Source organism: Acinonyx jubatus, chromosome B1 (genome assembly GCF_027475565.1).
Source record: "Acinonyx jubatus isolate Ajub_Pintada_27869175 chromosome B1, VMU_Ajub_asm_v1.0, whole genome shotgun sequence".
In the NCBI taxonomy this organism is placed as follows: domain Eukaryota; kingdom Metazoa; phylum Chordata; class Mammalia; order Carnivora; family Felidae; genus Acinonyx; species Acinonyx jubatus.
The window spans coordinates 196558572-196575926 of record NC_069382.1 but is presented as its reverse complement, the minus strand read 5'-3'; the positions used below and the strand labels follow the sequence as shown (position 1 = coordinate 196575926).

The 17355-nt window shown below is 56.1% G+C and overlaps 1 protein-coding gene across 1 annotated transcript in view; it reads left to right on the top strand.

Annotated features, from left to right (window-relative positions):
• Positions 1–17355, top strand: part of CB1H4orf50 (chromosome B1 C4orf50 homolog) — a 109954-nt gene that overhangs the window by 37487 nt on the left and 55112 nt on the right. The window contains exons 10-13 of the mRNA XM_053216182.1: positions 167–349; positions 6924–6972; positions 8867–8994; positions 13793–16814. Of these exons, the coding sequence (XP_053072157.1) occupies positions 167–349; positions 6924–6972; positions 8867–8994; positions 13793–14044 (612 nt within the window). The 3' untranslated portion in view covers positions 14045–16814. The remainder of the gene's footprint in view (positions 1–166; positions 350–6923; positions 6973–8866; positions 8995–13792; positions 16815–17355) is intronic.

Below are 17355 nucleotides of genomic sequence, written 5' to 3'. Positions count from 1 at the left end.
GCTACTTTTCAAAGCTGTTCTGGCTTTGGGGCGCAGGGAGGGGGCCGAGCTAAGGCGGCACAGGTGGATACGGCGCAGGGCCCAGAGCCCAGCCCAGCTGCCCGGCCCCCAAGGGTGCCCTGCCTCCGCGGACCCGCCTGGAGCACCTCTGCTCCCACCCCTGCAGGCCAAGCTGGCTTCTCTGGTCCAGAAGTGCCGGGAGAGGAACCACCTCATCACGCACCTGCTGTGGGAGCTGCGCCGACGCGGGGCCGAGGATCACCTGCTCTCCGAGACGGCGCGGGGCATGGTGGACGACGTGGCACTGGCCGAGTACGCGGCCACCTTCCTGGCTCCGGCGCTCCCAGAGGTAGTCTCCAGAGACCCGCTGACACTCTTCCTCCGGGAGCTGAGGGCACACGGCTTCCTGTCCACCTGCCTGACCCGAACCGTCCCTCCCTCCCTCTGTCCACTGAGCCCACCCAGAACACGCCCAGGACTCTTGCTCTGGGCTGGGCCCTGTGCTCCTGGCTGGTGCAGGACGGCGAGCTGGGCATCTTACCCTTAAAGTGCTCCCAGCACATGCAGGAGACAGACACACACAGCCACAGTCCTACAAGCCCCGCAGCACTTAACTTCACCAGAGGGTTCTTGCACGTGTGCCTCAGGACCTTAGCACTCACCGCGTCCTCTAGCAGCCTCCCAGCCATCCTTCAAGGCACAGTTCAAGTGTGACCTTGCCCAGGGAGGCTTCCCTGATTCCCATGCACCACAGAGTCAGCCACCTCCTCTGTCCTCCATGGCACGTGGATGTTCATGACATGGCACGTGGGAGGGATTTTGCCCTGCTGTCGTGGGAGCTTTGTCAGCACCTCTCTGATGGGGCCAGAGAGGCTCCGTAACCATCTGTGTCTCCCTAGTGCCTGGCACAGAGAAGCCGCCCGGGGGAGACTGGTTGAATGAATGAAATAATGAACTGGATGAATGAGGGTCTCCTCTCCCGATAGTCAACCAAAAAGGAAACTGAGGCCCAAAGAAGTTGGGAGGCTCGCTCGAGGTCACACAGCCCCCAGGTAGTGTGGACGGTCTGGATGCCGGCTCTGACCCAGATCTGGGCAGGGGCTCCCGGATCTGTGCCCAGCTCTGAACAGCAGCGTCCCGGCATTTGTGTGCAGAGTATGGTGGGTGCTCACTGAGCCCACCCTCCACACACACACGCGTGTGCGCACGCGGGCAGCTCCATTCCTGGGGACCGGCCGCAACGCCCCCGCCGAGCACTGCTCCTGATGGTGTGAGGGCGAAACGCAGTTCCTGCTGTAGACCCAGCCGGCCCTGCTCCCATGCTCCTGATCAGCAGCTCGGCCCTTCCCAGCCCAGCTCTGCAAGCCCGGCCTTCTCTGTCCCTTCCTTTCCCCCATAGTCATCAGAGGCCCCCTGGTCCCAGCCACCAACCAGCCCGGGAGATGGAGACCGGGAGGCCCAGGGATCTGCTCAGGGCTGCGTGACAGTTGAGTTCAGAGCCAGAGTTTGAATCCGGAGTCCCAGACTCTCAGTCTGGGGCTCATCTCTCTGCCCGAGTGGTTCAAACCTCTTGAGAGCCAGGATAGGGCTGAGGAAGGAAGTTAGCATGTTGTTGAGAAGCTTTGCACAGTCTCTGTGTTGACGGAGGCAGGACAGAAAGCAGAGTTCCGGGGTGTGGGCTGCAGTCACCCGGGAGGGCCAGCTGGCCCCCTGCTGAGAAGGCATCCTAGCAGTGAGAGCCCCACCCCCCAGGGGCTGCTCTGAAACTAGAACTGAAATGTTCACCAGGATTGGCTGGGCTGACTCATAATGACCAAATTCACAGAGACTGATGTACAAACCTTAACACTAATGTATCAGTTTCCCATGAGAACTAGAACCCTGTGCAGGCTGAAGTATTGCAGGGATGGATGAAAACTTGTCCGCATATTCTCCCCCTGTATAGTGGAATTGTCAGGCAATCAGGTTCATTCATTCGTTCCTTCGTTCGTCTGTTAGTCACTAAACATTTATAACCAGGTCATTTTGGAGGCAGGAATGAAAACAGGGAGAATGAATGGTGTTATCAGCCTGATTCATTCATTTCCTGTAAGGATGTGCTCCTGGGGCCGGACTTGCCTCCTGGGGTGTCTTCCCTGAGACCTGTTGAAAGCAACGGCCAGTTACATAAGCGTCTACTCCCTTCTTTTAAGGACTTTGCATTACTTTACAATTCCGCTCTCCAAGAACACCCCTATTTGCACGATCAGGGGGACGCCTCACGATTCCCTGTGCAAACCACAAAACCCTGGCTGTGCCGTTGTCCCCTACCGTGACCTCAAGTGTCGAGCACTGAGGGGGAGAAACGGCGAATCATTTCTCAGAGCAAACCTGCCGACAACGGAGGAGTAGATAATCGTGAGTCGTGGTGAGGGTCATGAAGGAAGCGAAAACGGGACTGGGGCAGAAACTGACTGACTATGTGTGTGTCTCTGGGCAAGACTCGTACTTGTTCTCAGCCTCAGTTTTCCCATCTGTAAGATGGGAACAGGAGAGCCTACTGGGCAGAGTTGACATGAAGACAGGTCGTTTGTGAAGCGCCCTGTATGGGGGGGGCGTGGTCCCACTTGGTGGGAAGCTGGTCTGTGTGCGGGCAGCTGTCAAGAGGGTGGCCACTGTCTAGCTCTATGGCCTTAGGAGGGGACACTTCCACGTACCCCTTACAGCGCTCGGACGCTGTCCTAAGTGCTTCATGGAGCTGACTCGGGAGGTCCTCCCACAGGCAAGGTGCTGTCATGGTCCCTTCTCCAGTTGAGAAGCCTGAGGCTCAGGGGTCTCAAGTCTTGCCCAGAGACACACGTCTACAAGTGGCTCTCCAGCTCGGCCTTCTCTGCAAGAGGCCGTGTGCCTGAGCTGAGCTGGGCTTTGATGTTGACAGGGGACCCCTGCACCCAGCCAGTGCCGTCACCACCCCTGCGGGAGGGGGGTAGAGTGTGTGTGCATGCACCGTTGGGAATATGGGCGGTGCGGGGTCTGGCACGTCCCAGGCCCTCAAGGACTCGGTCCCTCTTGTTTCCGGAAGGCTGGCCCTCCGAGTGCGGCTACAAGGCCGTGATGCGTTTAAGAAACCAAGGGTGTTCCGGGCTGGCTGCAGGGCCCGGGTGCTTCGTGGCACAGTGGTGGGAGACTGGCTGGGTGGGAGGTCACTTAGGCTGTGTTCCTTGTGAGTGGAGACACCGGTGCCGGTGGTGTAGTGGGGTCCCCGTGCTCTGGGAAGGCGGACCCATCAGGTGTAGGGGTGAGACCCAGCTGCAGGTCCTGGCGGGGAGGGGGGGGCTGTGCACACAGCAGCTTCTCTCTTTCAACAGCCAGTGACTTGTGCTGTGAGGACCGAGGGCCAGGCGGCAGGGCAGAGTGTTGCTGGCGGCCGGGCAGGGGGTGGGTTTGACGGGCGCTGCCTCTCATTCAGAGAACACAGATTCCCCGTGGAGGCTTTGGGCTCTGGCTTGCAGCCTGGGGGCGCTGCCCAGCTGGCTGGGGAGACACGGGTGGGCTCGGGGTGGGATGTGCCAGGGCAGAGGGAGCACTGAGGCCCGGCCGTGCTCCCGGAAGCATCCTGGGAGGGCCTGGACCCTGGAGGCTCAGGTGGTCTGGCCCCTGGCCTCGGGAAGAGGCTCCCACTAAATGCAAAGGTCTGACAGAGGACAGGGCTGGGGGCTGGGGTGGGGCCCAACCGGACGGGCCCCATCAGACAGGCCGGTCCTTTATCCACTAGCTGTGGGGATGCTGGCCGAGACTCAGCCCTCCCCCTTGCCAGCGTTTTCCATTCGCTCATTTCCTCCTCCCAAAGCCTGCGTTTTTAGGGAGGCCACTGAGGCTCCAAGCAGTCTGCTGGTTGCAGACGGCTGCCTTCTCGCTGTGTCCCCACAGAGGCAAGCTCTCCCGTGTCTCTGGTTACAAGGGCGCTAATCCCATCCCGAGGGCTCCCTCCTTAGGCCCTGATCACCTCCCAAAGGCGCCCTCTGAATACCATCACATAGGGGTGCTGTGCTGGCCCTTGGCATGTCTGGCCTTGCACGTGCCCCGGTGTCTTTCCTCCAGCTCAGCTCGGGCACTGGTTCTAAAGTGGGGCATTTCCCTGAGGCCAGCTCGGCCAGCTTCCCCACCATCTTTCAGCGGGCACCACGGGGGTCTCGCCACCTCCCTGCCTGTACCCGGAGGTGGGAGCAAGGGGAAGGCAGGTTCCTTCCCTTTTTTGGATTCCTGAAAACCTCTCTGGGAGGTGGGGGCGGGGGTCTCAATTCCAGCCACCCCTCAAGCTTGGCTTAAGTGGGCAGTGTCCCCCGCTCCCAGTCCCAGGACACCTGTTTTCTCCCCGGCTTCTGCCAGGACCTAGGCTGTTGACATTCTCAAGCCCAGAATGAGGCACTACCTTTCTTTGTGGTTTCTATTCAGGTGTCATCCCCTCCTTGGGGGCAGATGCCCTTGGTGGGAGGGGGGAGCTGGGGAGGGGGTGCCAAGCCTCACCCGGGAGACGGCCCTGGTTAGGGTGCAGGCACGCCCTCCTGCCTGAGCCTGAACCACCTCCCCCAGGGTCTGGCCTGCTGTCAGCTCAACTAATGGCAGGTCCCATCAGAGAACTTGATGAGTGGGGCCTGCCTGGCACCCAGCAGTTCCAGGACTCGGGGGTCACTGTATCTTCTCCCTGCACGTTCGTACCAGGCAGACGGACACACCCCAGACCCCGAAGAATTGCCGGCCTGTGACCACGGTGCTCCCCCCTCACCTTCCTAAGCTGCCTGTTCCCTCAGGCCAGGGGGCCGCGGTCCCTCCACCGGGCTCTGTGAGGCTTCAGTAAGACCTCGTGTCAAATGGCCACACGAGCTGTCACATACAGGCACTCAGAGAGCACCGGGGTCCCCGGGTGGAGGTCGGGGCTTGGGCATTCCAGCAGTGGGGAGCTGTCTACACCGCAGCCCTGGGCGGGGGCAGGCGACTGGCAAGGGGGCTGCTACCTTTGCTCCCTCTTGCCCCGCGCTCCCCTTTTCCTCCACCTCCTTGCCCTCCTCTGGGCATCGTCAGCGAGATCGATAGACGGGCTTCCAGAAAAGCAATCGCGTCTTCACAAGCAGCAGCGGGGCTCAGAGCCCTAAACTCCCCTAATTCATTAAATCGGTGACCCCCAGGCCTGGGCCTCCAAGGATCCAGGAAATTATTTTCCCTTTGGCTCTTGCCTTTTATGAAATTCAGAATATGGCCCCCCAAAGTTTACATGGGGGAGGGAGGGGAGCGGTGCCCACAGGGTGAACGGTAGTCCACTACCCTGTGTGGAGCATTTTGTAGATGTCCACTCTCCTCACGTTCCGACAAGCCCCCGCCAGGAACATGTGAGCGCCTCCATTCTGCAGATGGAGGCGGCACGGCTCAGGGTCTGGGGTGTCTTACTTGGCCGAGACCAAGGAGGTGGCAGAGCCAGGATTCTGGGTGGCGGTGCCCGGCCCTGAGCCTCTCCAGGCCGGTGGGAAGAACGAGGGGCAGGAAGGGAAGGAGGATCTGTGGATCCCCGATCACAGGCTGCCCCCTGGCCATCGGTGGGATGGGTCTGAGGCTACTCTGGACACGAAGGTCAATGAGACCTCGTTCTCGTGGCGAAGGAGTCGGCATCGAACGGGCCCCCCTGGGAGGCTGGTGCGAGGGACAGTAAACGTGTGGAGAGAGGAGAGAGGGACTTGATGGGGAGTATGCTTCCTGGAGGAGGCGGCACACACACCAGGCCTGGAGGGATACAGAGGCGTTGTAGTAGCCAGAAAGGTGGAGCGAAGGCCGTCTAGGCCCCGGAGAGCTGGACGTGGGTGGGCACAGGGCTGCGAGCCGTGATGGTGCCGGAGGACACGCGGTGTCCCCGGGGATATGAGCGCAGCACCCCGTGAGCGGAAGAAGAGGCAGCGTGCCTAATACAGAAGGCTCCAGTAAGTGGGGCCGGTCAAGATGGTCAAGCCATAATCTGTGCCCTTGTGTATCTGTCGCTGGGTTGGTCAATCCATTTTCGAGGGGACAAAAGAGTCCCTTGTCACGGCACAGACCGGAGGGGCTATGTGAGAAGCAGGTGGGTGAAATCAGGGAAGACTTCCTCCCGGAGGGGACATTTCAGTTGGGTTGTGACATATACATAGAAGTTCGCCAGAGAAAGAGAGAAAGGGCAGGGGTCTTCAGGCAGGGGGCCAGCTGATGTAACTACCTGGAGGACACAGTGATGGGGAAGCGAGATATCACAGTGACACCGCACACGGGCCCCTGCCCCGCCAGAAACGCCCAAGAGGAGGCAAGGTATGGGCTGCTGGTCTGGAATCTGACCTGCCTTGAAGGTCCGGCCCTGCTCTTGTTAAACCAGTCGGGACACACCAGCTAGCCAACTCTGCCACACCACCTCTTGTAGACCCTGCGCAGTCGTGGGACCCAGGAGGACAGGCACCCGGTCTACACGGTGGCGCGGGGGACTCCAGTTCAAGCCCGACCTGAGTTCCTGGGTGACTGAGCCAGGGACCCCGGGGGCAGCTCAGCAGTCGGCCGGTGCAAGGTCTGGCAGGACCTCCGTGGAGGAAGAACATCTCTCCTGGAAACTTTGCCGTCCAGCTGCCCTCATTTCCTCCCCCCACTTTTCACAGCAGTTTCTAAAACACATTAATCACAGTCTCCGTTTGGAGATTTAATCTGAGTAGAGAAAATGCAATTGCTTTCCTGCACCTGTATTCCCTAAGAGCAGATTCTGGACTCCTTCGAGGGTCACGGGCAGAGGGGGGAGGGGTGGCTCTGACCGGAGAATGTGCTTTGCGCGGGAGGGGGGGGGGCAGCGCATGACCTGCTTCCTCCCAGTTGCAGCCATCCGCGGGAGGCTTGTTCTCCTGGATCACGCGGAATAACTGCTGACACGTCTTTTCTTCCAGACCAGCCACCACCTGGATGTCGAGTCTGAGACGGCAGCAGCTGTAAGAGGTCAGTGCGATTTTCAATTAGCGATATCTGTGTGCTCAGACGCCGGGACCATCTGACAGGTGGGCCAGGGTCAAGTGCAGACTGTGAGGAACCAGCCCCGCCGTCTCCCCCTCCTGCCCTACTTGGCCCTGCCTTCTCGCTCCCCAGTGTAAGGAGAACACGGGGCGAGAAACACTCCACAGAAGTGGCCGGTCTCCTCAGCCCTGTGGTTTCGCTCCTGGAAATTCATCCTAAGGAAATAATTCTCTGTGTGGAGAAACTCAATGGACAGGTGTATTCATGCCCTGGCGTTTCTGATAATGAAAAGCTCTGTGGGGCGGGGGCCCTCCAGCATTGTCGATGAGCCCTGTCGTTTAAAAATTTAGGAGAATATCATATATGAGATGGGGAATGGAATGCACTGGGTGATTACAGGGATAGGGCTATGTAAGCACGTCATCTGTATGAGTAGCAACTTAAGCGGGCGGATAAACTCAGATGCTCACAGCAGTTACGTAGAAAGATGGCAGCGGGTGACTGCTTTTGTTCTGTTTATTATGATTATTTTTAAATTTGTTTTAATGTTTATTTATTTTTGAGAGAGACAGAGTGTGAGCGGGGGAGGGGCAGAGAGAGAGGGAGACACAGAATCCGAAGCAGGCTCCAGGCTCCAAGTTGTCAGTGCAGTGCCCGATGCAGGGCTCGATCCCACCAACCGTGAGATCGTGACTGGAGCCGAAGCCAGACGCTTAACAGACTGAGCCACCCAGGTGCCTCTGCTCTGTTTATTCCTAAAAAGGAAACTCAGATGCTACCTGGGCAGATAGGATTTCCCTGGTTAAGTGCAGCATGCTCTCAGCATGGGGGAAGGGATTCGTTTAGCATTCTGTTCACATCGGATACTCAGCGGAAACGTGGAGAAAGTGGGGCACCGGCTGGGGTGGCTCAGCCAGCTAAGCCGTGATCATTGGCTCAGGTCATGACCTCCCAGTTCTTGAGTTCAAGCCCTACATCGGGCTCCATGCTGACAGCGTGGAGCCTGCTTGGGGTTCTCCGTGTCCCTTTTTCTCTGCCCCTCCCTAGCTCACTTTCTATCTCTCTCAAAATAAATAAATAAACATTAAAAAAAAAAAAAAAGAAACACAGAGAAAGCACGGATGGCATTGCCTGCAGGTGACTGGGTTGCTCTTGAGATCTGCTTATCTAGCAATTCTTATTACAGGGTCTTGTGCTTACCAGCTGTGTAATCTTGGATGCGTTAATTAGCCTCTTTGAGCCCCAGAGTCATATCTTTTAAAGGAGGATAATATGACCTTTCTCAGGAGTGTCTTACTGCCTGACCCAAAAAGAGAGATCTTTTCTCGGTCTTTGTCCGGTCAGGATGGGCCTGCCCTCTGTACTGTCGTGTCCTCCTAACAGTCTGAGTTGGCATCTGTTTTCACAGTTGGAAGGGCATGAATTCCACTTGGCCCTTCATCTGCCACTAATTTGTGCAAGTGTCCTTCCTTCTGTGGGCTCAGCGTCCTCAGAAATGTGCTCAATTGATTGAGTTACTTGTTCCTTAAACATTTCCAGAAGGCTACTGGGTACCAGACCCAGGGGGTGTATCTCAGGGTTTACAAAAATGGGTCAGCTTGCAGAGGAGGTGGTCCCTGTGTTGAACGAGCTGACAGCCAAGGAAAGAAAGCTGACGAGGGCAGGTAGTTTTGTAGGATACCCACAGCCATGATGGGACCATCAGAAGGGTGTGGATAAGGCACTCAAGGGTTTGTGGGCATCCGAGAGGGCCTCTGTCATGGGTACGTGGGGATCTGGGAATGAAAGAGAATGGAAAAGGTTATTCCAAGGCTCAGAGACTTGTGATTTTTAGAGTAGATTTCTGGTTTGAGGCTTGACTGAAAATACTCTTTTCTAGCTCAGAAATACCTCCCGAAGCCCAAAACAGACAGTGTCATCATCCAAAAACCTTTGCATTCAGAGTCCTGGCCTGTTCCCGAGGCTGAGTGGCCAGCACAGAACACGGCTAGACCGGATTCACCAAAGGTGAGAGAACATCAGTCGTCTAATTTCTTCGATAAACTTTTGTTTTTATCAAGACTGTAACACACATAAGGAAAATGGCACAAATTGTAAGTGTACAGATCAATGAATTATCATGGAGTGACACCCCAAAAGCCATCACCAGGTTGAGAACTAGAAAAGCGACCAGCACCACAGAAACCCCTTTTTTTCCCTTCCTCGTCTCTATCTATTATCTACCATTTAATTTGTGGTTTTGGTCAAGTCATGTGTTCGGTGTCTGGTTATTTTTCCCTGAGTGCTAGACATCATGAGTCAAAACCTAAAGATATAATCTGGGGTTCTGCCTCATAGTGTATTGTCTTCATCCAGAGCACGCTTCCTTTTGCTTGTGATAGGTGGCTAGGCCGGGCTCAGGCCATTCCTCACATCATAACCTGGTTCAGAGATGGTTTCAGCACTTACGAGTTCTGTTTTCCTTCCCGTTCACTCTCACTCCTTGGGCATAGCCGTTGGCGTCCTGACCAGAAGACTGTAGTGTTTACCAACATCTTTTGCCCGTGGCCCTTGTCAGTCCCATGAGGCTGGGAAAAGCCTTGCTTAGCCTTCTGCATCACAACTGCCACTGTTACCATAGGCTCTCACCTGGAGGGAAGTATGGCCTCCACGGCCATGCCAGTGACTCCTGGCTTCTCTCCTGTTTTCAGCTTTAGTCCCTCAGATCCTTCCCATCTCCGTAGCTCTCAGATGGTTTAAATAGAAGGTGTGTTCTGTTCTGTCCAGCTTTTCTAGTATTTACCAGAGGTTCAGTCCAAAATGTCCTAACCAAGTGGAGCCACAGCAGCCCCCTCTTTTCTCAGAGAGAACATATTTTACTGATGAGATGTGAAGTCTGACGGGCTTGAGTTCAAATCGCAACTATAACTCAGCGTGATTTTGGGCAGAGGACTTACTGTGTCTGTGTCTCTGCTTCCTTGTCTGTAACATGGGGATGATACTTCCAACTGATAGTATGATCACAAAATCAGGTAAACAGGGCTGAATAAGTATGTGAACAAGAGAGATGCTCAGGAGAAGAAGAAAGTCACCATTACTCAGGAGGAATCTGATCTTATTCTTAGCATTTCATCTCAGCCTATTGGTGATTTCCTTCCACCTGTCATTCGCGTGGCATCTCTCTTGCCTCCATGATTACATTAATTTTTTTATCTAAAAAATGGAGACAGTATTTACCTCTTAGAATTGTTAGGACAGTTCAATGAAAGCACACACATAACATGCTTGCTATACTGCTTGGTACACGAGAGGTGGTCAATAAATGACAGCTATTGTTACTGGCCTTCATTTATTTTTAAAATTTCATTTATTTATTTTTGAGAGAGGGAGAGAGAGAGAGAGAGAGAGAGAGAGAGAGAGAAAGCAAGTGGGGGGAGGGGCAGAGAGAGAGAATCCCAAGCAGGCTCCACACTGTCAGCACAGAGCTGATGCGGGGCTCGATCTCTCGAACCGTGAGATCATGACCTGAGCCGAAATCAAACGTTGGATGCTTAACCAACTGAGCCACCCAGACGCCCCTAGTGGTGACCTTCTTAAACATTTTTTTCCCCGACTGGTGACTTTAATTTTAAATTACTCGTCTACAGGTTTATTACCTAAGAATGAGTACTTTTTTTTGTTTTTTTGTTTTTTTCCCAGCTTTGATCTTTTCCTAGGAAAATTTCCTCTGACTTTTGATCTTTGGCCTGGCTTATCCCAAGCAATAGAAGGCATTCTAGAAAAAGGAAACAGTACCCGCAAAGACGGAGGGGTCAATGCTCCTCAGGTGTCAGGGGCATTGCAGGCAGTTAAACGTGGCTGTGCCAGGAAGTAAGAAGGTGTAGAGAGGGGTCTTAGAGGTCCCAGTGATGATGTTAAAAATTTTTTAATGTTTTGTTTATTTATTTATTCATTTTTGAAGGACACAGAGAGAGTGTGTGTGTGTGTGTGTGTAAGCAGGGGAGGGACAGAGAGAGAGAGGGAGACACAGAATCTGAAGCAGGCTCCAGGCTCCGAGCTGTCAGCACACAGCCCAATGCGGGGCTCGAACCCATGAACCGTGAGATCATGACCTGAGCTGAAGTCGGATGTTTAACCAACTGAGCCACCCAGGTGCCCCCCGGTGATGATGATGATGAGAGTAACAGTGGGAAAGAAGCCCCCCGCCCCCTTCCTGAATGCTTGCTCGCCGTGTGCAATGCATTGGCTCTTCCAATCCTCACGAGGGGCTTACAAAATAGGTATCAGAATTTGCCCCCTTTACCTGTGAGAAAAGACGAGGCGCAGAGGAGGTATATAGCCGACCCTGGGTCACGCAGTTTGTAGGCAGCAGAGCTGGGGTCCCACCCAGGCAGCCTGGTGGCTCTGGAGCTGGGGCTGCGGCCGCTGAGTGGCCAGACGGTGAGAAGCCTTCACGGGAGGGATGGGAACAGTCTCTCCTGCCCCCTGCACGGCCCAGCCTGGAGTTCAGGGTGAGAAAAACCCCGCGAGGGCGTGCGCTGGGTGGTGCTGGCCAGAAACTTGAGGAAACGGGCAGAGCATAAACTGAATGAATGAATGAATGAATGAGTGAACCAGAAGGTGCTCCAAGTTTCCAGATTGTTCTTTAGCTTTCTTCAGAGTCATTGCCACGCACGTCAAATGCCACCATTAAACACGCTTCCTCCGTTGGACGTAGTGACAAATCCGCGGGATGTTGGCCTGACTCTGCAGCGAGATGATGGGATGTCCGTACAGGCATTTTTGTTCCCCTGCTTTGCGAGCACCTGGCCCACAGGGGGCCTCTCAAGGGCCTGTGGGACGCAGAAGGGGCTCTGACGCAGAGCGAGGGGCTGGTGGGCTCTTTCTCTAGAAGGTCCCAGGGCACCTGGTCCCCCCCCCCCCACCACCCCACACAGGCTGCATCCTGCTCCGCTGTGCAGGGCGTCAAGAAGCAGAGAGCCCGTTGCCTTGTGGGACAACAGATTGCGAGCCATAGATCCGGGCTGGCTCGAGGGGAAGGGCTTCCTGTGGTGAAAATGAGTTTGTTAAATAACTACACTAGGGGATCAGTGACCTAGCAGCAAAACGAGGTCATTGTTGAAGGGCAGTAGCTAAATTTGTCACATGTCACAATTCTATTATTTTATGGTCGAGCTTAGAGAAAAGAAAAAAGAAAGAAAGCAGGGAGGGCCTGGAAATACACGCAAATATCCCAAGAAGGCTGGTAAACCTTTGGTGATGGAGGCAATGTCTGTCCCTGTGTCACAGACTGGTCATGCCACTGCCCCACTGAAGACCCTTCATCTGTCCTGTGTGTGACAGCTGGCTGTAGGGGTGAACGGTGCAGGCCCAGGGGTTGAGCGACCTGGGCTCAAATCCTGACTCTGCCTCCTGTTAGCTGTGTGGCCATAGGCAAGTCACTTAACCTCTCTGGGCCTCTGTTTCTTCATCTGTACAATGAGGTAATAATCCTAGTTGCCTCTTTGGGTTAAAGACGGAATGAATCAATATGTATACATTGCTTAGCATGATATCCGGCACATCATAGGAGCTCCAGAAATGTTCGCTGCCATAGGCTGAACCGTAGGAGGTATTGTACTACCTTCTCGCGCCAGAATCTGCGGTTTCACGAGGTTTAAACTATTATCATCGACAAGTGCAGATTCCTTAAGTTGCTGGTTGCACGTTACTCTACGTGCAATGACCTTCAGCTTTTAACAGCAGAATCCTGCTCCTTCTCGAAAGTCTGGCTCAGACACCGCCTCCTCCAGGAGGCCTTCCTGCCCTTCAGTGTACGGTCAGTGCTCCCCTCCTGGGTGCTCCACTGGCGGGTGCGTGGGCCTCTCTTCCGGCACTGATTCGGCAGCGGACCTGCACGTTTTTTGGCCTGCCTGTGCCGCCGGGTGGGGAGCACCCTGGGGGAGGGGCTGGTCCAGGCGGGGCACACGGGCCAGCGCCCGATGACCGGCATTTCCTCTCCTTCCTGGCTGTGCCTTTCTCAGCCATCAGTGGAACTGCGTGTGCCACGCCACCCACTGGTCACGGCCTCCCGAGGGCATGGGAGAAGTTTGCTCCCTTCTGCCCGTCTGACTGCTGAGGCCCTCTGCCAGAGGTGTAGGACTGACACTGCCCAGCATGGGGATCCTTCCTTCCGCCATTTGCGGGGAAGGTGCTCGATAACTGTGGATGCTGGGCATGGAGGGCTGACATGCGTATGATAGGGGAGGGTGGAGCTCCAGAAAGAGTGGGTGGGGCTTTGAGGGCAGGTGGGCTTGGGTTCAGCAGCTGCATAGATTTAGGTGAGCTATTTAGGGTCTCTGAAATGGCACCTGTTTCCCCATCGGTCATGCGGGCCTGATGGCAGCCTGGTGGGAGGGCTCAGTGGAAACAGGTGAACCAGCTCGGTGACAAGAGCCGTGGGCGGTGCCCGGCATGAGGTCGGCAGCCAGTCGACATCGATTGCCGTTTGATGGGACACTCGCCATCTCTCGTCCCTGCAAACAAGAAACGTCCCCGCTCTAAGGGGACACCATCGGTGATTGTCCTGGCAGACACCTGCTGGGTGACGTGGTGAGGGCCACCCCCCAGCCCCTGTTCCTCCCCCGCCGCACCGTGAAGGCATTGTGTGCCTCGCTGAGCTGTATAGGAGGACATGAGCGGTGCAGGGGGAGCACTCGTGCCGGGCACACAAAGCCTCCGCAAATGTTCCTTCCTGTTGCCGTCTCTTCCCTGGATAAGTGTGGGATGAGGGGGCTTTTACGAGCTCGGAGAGGCAGAGACCATTTCATTCTGCTCTTGCCTCCAGCTTCCCCCGCCCTCAGGGCCGACGCCTGGTCCCGGAGCCTGTCCGTGTCCGGCTGCAGCCGCCGTGGAGCCCGCGTGCCCTGCGCGACGCCCGCGGGGAGAAGGCGGGCTGTCCTGTCCCGTCCTCCGTGCCGATGACCCCCCGCCACCCTCTGAGCTCCTGAGTCCTGCGAGGATCCTGGCTTTCCACAAAGAGCTCACACAAAGCATTCGCAGCAATGCCCAGGTCCATCGATCACCGCTGGAGTTATAAATTTAATAGAAGCGCTCACGCTCCGGGGCCGTTTCATAGACTCCATAAATATTTGAAGCTGAGCCTTCAGACACGGCTTTAAGGAATTGGTAGCAATCAAAGCCCTCATTCGGTGGCAAGTGGTTTTGCCTCTGGCTCGGGGGTCTGTGCTGCTCATCGGAGCTTGGGAGAAATACGTGACTGTGCCCGACACATTCGGAGAGCTTTGTCAAGGCAGCAAAGGGAATATTTACCGTACCAAAACCTATTGAATGACTGGTCCGGTGGTTCTCAACTGGGCGTGATTTTTCCCAACCAGGGAAAAAATTGGCAACGTGCGGAGACATTTTCTATGGTCCTAACTCGGAAGCCGCTCCCGGCATCTAGTGGGTAGAGGCCGGGGATGCTGTTAAACATCCCATGATGCACAAGGCAGTGTCCTAGAACACAGGTAATCCAGCCCAGATGTCAACAGCGCCAGGGTTGGGAACCCCTGAACTGGTCTATTAGCTCCTAACATTGACAGCCACAGAGACCTGTGTTGTTATTTTCTTGCCCTTGGGGCCCCTCCCCGTGTGTGAAAAGAGTTTTGTCTGCTAAATGAAATGTTTGATTTAAGTAATTATATATTTTACATGTTAAGGCGTTACAACCCATCGGAACTTTCTAATAAGGCCCATTCGTTCAACCAACATTTGCTGACATCCAGCGAATGCCAGGAAGTATAATGTGAGGGGGAGGGAGGTGAGCCAACTCTGGTCCCTGCCTCAGGTTGCTCACAGGGCAATGGGAGACACACGTATGAACCGTGCACCATGTAGCTCATTAAAAGTGCCGTGAGTTGTGGTGAGAAGGTAAAGGCCCTTTCTGCCCGGCCTCGGAAAATGGAGGTCATTCAGGAGGGGATGGCTGAGCAGAGCCCCTGGGCCCACTGAGGTGTTCAACACACAGGTGAGGTAGGGAAGGGTGGTGCAGTCAAAGGGAACAGCACGTGCAAAGGCCCCGAGGCATGGAACTGAACTTTGTGCGTGTCATTAAAGACGTGTGCAAAGCAGCCCCTGGCCCAGCCAGCTACGAGGGGTTCCTGCCTCATCCCATCCTGCACCCCTCTCTTTCCCCCTGAGAATAGGACTTATGCCCTGACCTGGGTGTAGGACTCAGGAGTGAAGAAAATGCATCTATCCTGAGGGCAAGCCGCCCAACAAAAGAATCAAGGGGCCTTGCACCACTCATGCCCAGATCCTGTCCCCGGGCTCACCAATCAGAGACACCATCTCTGTCTCTGGAAAGGGACTGGTGAAGGGTTGAGGGAAAGGTCAGAGTTACCTGTCCGGTTCCGTTCCCCCCTGGAATGTCTTGTCACTTCGGGCCAAGGAGGTATCGGGACCAGAGACCTGGGGCTCCCGGGGCAGCAGGCAGACGTGTAGATTGTACTTTAATGCAGTTGAACTTTAAATATTGGGAAGTGCAGGGAGGTCCCATCTACCCTTCCCCTGGCCTCCTGTAACGTTCCCATCTTATACACCTGACCACATGGCAGTGATAGAAACCAACGGATTTATTTTGAGGGAACCCGGGGGAGCCATTGATTCGTAAGAAAAGCGGGGCCATCGAGCCAGCGACAACACCCTGAGCTGCCGCCACCGTGATGAACCCAAGGGGCTGCGTGATGGGTCATCACATCCATCCACCTGTCCTTGCGCTGATTTGCCAACGGACCCACCCATCCATTTGTTCAGTGCGCATTCAGCGCTAACTGCCATGTGAGGCCAGGTCCTGGGAAGCAGGAACAAAGAAGATGTGGTCGGTCCGTATCCCTCAGGACCTCCTGGCAACCGTGCGTCCCCATCAGGTGCTCAAGGAACCCCCGATGTTGGAAAACACTGTTGTAATTACTGCCATTCCGGCCACCAACGCCAGCCACGGAATTGCCATCTGTGTGGCGTCCTATACAGCTGGTCCCTCACGTCGGTGTGGGACCTCTCTTTGGGCCCTTTCTCCACCTTTATTTTGGGACAACGCCATCAGCTTTGGGCACTGGGACTACGAGGAAGAGGAGGGATGAGCCAGGTGAGGCCGGGCAACAGCCAGCCGAACCTCACTGCTAAGCCGGCCGGATGCTCTCGAGGCCACCCCTGATCTCCAGGACGCTCCCCCCGGGTTCGGGGGCCCTGCCGCCTGTCACGTGAGTGCTCCGCCTCCTGCTTTTCATAGCCTGGGCCTCGGCGGAGAGGCGACTGGGGAAAATCCATTAAAGGAAGCCAAGGCAATCTTTGTAGCATAACACGGTGATTCCGTAATAAATCATCTTCCGAAGCCAGAAACCACTTATTAACCAGCCTGGGGCTGGCACTTCTGTCGCCTCAAGCCGGGTCGTTGCTTGGGGCTGTGACTCCCTGGGGGTGCATTTGCGATGGCGGATGAAGGACTCTGGCATTTTCTTCACCTCCACCGTAGACCCCAGCCCTGGGAAGGGGCCACCCCCTCGCTGGGCCCGATGTGGCCAGCGCCCAGTCTGGTCAGATGCCCCCGGGGTGGAGGCTGCACCAGCTGGGGCGGCAGAGTGGGGTCAGGCAGGAACCCGGCACGCAGAAGCTGGGGTCAGGCCACCCCCCACACCGGGAACCGCACTGTGAGTGACCCGAGGCCTCCGGGGAGCGACCAGATGGACCAGCCCGGCTGCCGCGGCAGAACACAATTTGTCAGAGGGCTGTCAATAAGCAGCCACGGTGACCTTCTTTGGGACTGCGTGCCCAGGCTCTGCAGAACGGAAGCCCTGAGCCCGAGCAAGGTAATGCACTCCCCACCCACCCCCACCCCTCACTCCTGCAAAAGGGCCCCACCCGGGCTCTTAAGCAAATCAGATGAGAGTGTTGGCCTGGCCCGTGGCCAAGCTGCAGGGAATGTTAAGTGCGTGTCTCTCCCAGCCGCCTGATTCATTGTCCTGCCCTCCGGGGAGGCATTTTCCTCTAGTAGAAGAGGTTCTGCTCAGCAGACACTTCCTGGGGCACCTGCTGGGGCGGGTGAAGGGCAGGGAGCTGGGTCACAGGGGCCTCATTCCAGGTTTCCATCCTTCAGGCCCCTGGCGGGCAGATGTGTGGGCGGACCAAGACGTCCTGGCATGGGCCAGGTGCACCGGGGCGAACGCCGAGCCCGGGGGCACAGAGCCGCTTAAGCAGCGAAGGGTCAGCGAGGACTTCCTGGAGGAAGTGCCAACTGTGACGGGTCCTGGAGATGAGCAGGGGTCAGCCCCGGAGGGAGGCGGCAGCCACGTGTGCAAAGGCCTGGGGTGCAGTCGGGGGGCGGGTAGGAAGCAGGGTGGACGTACTTGT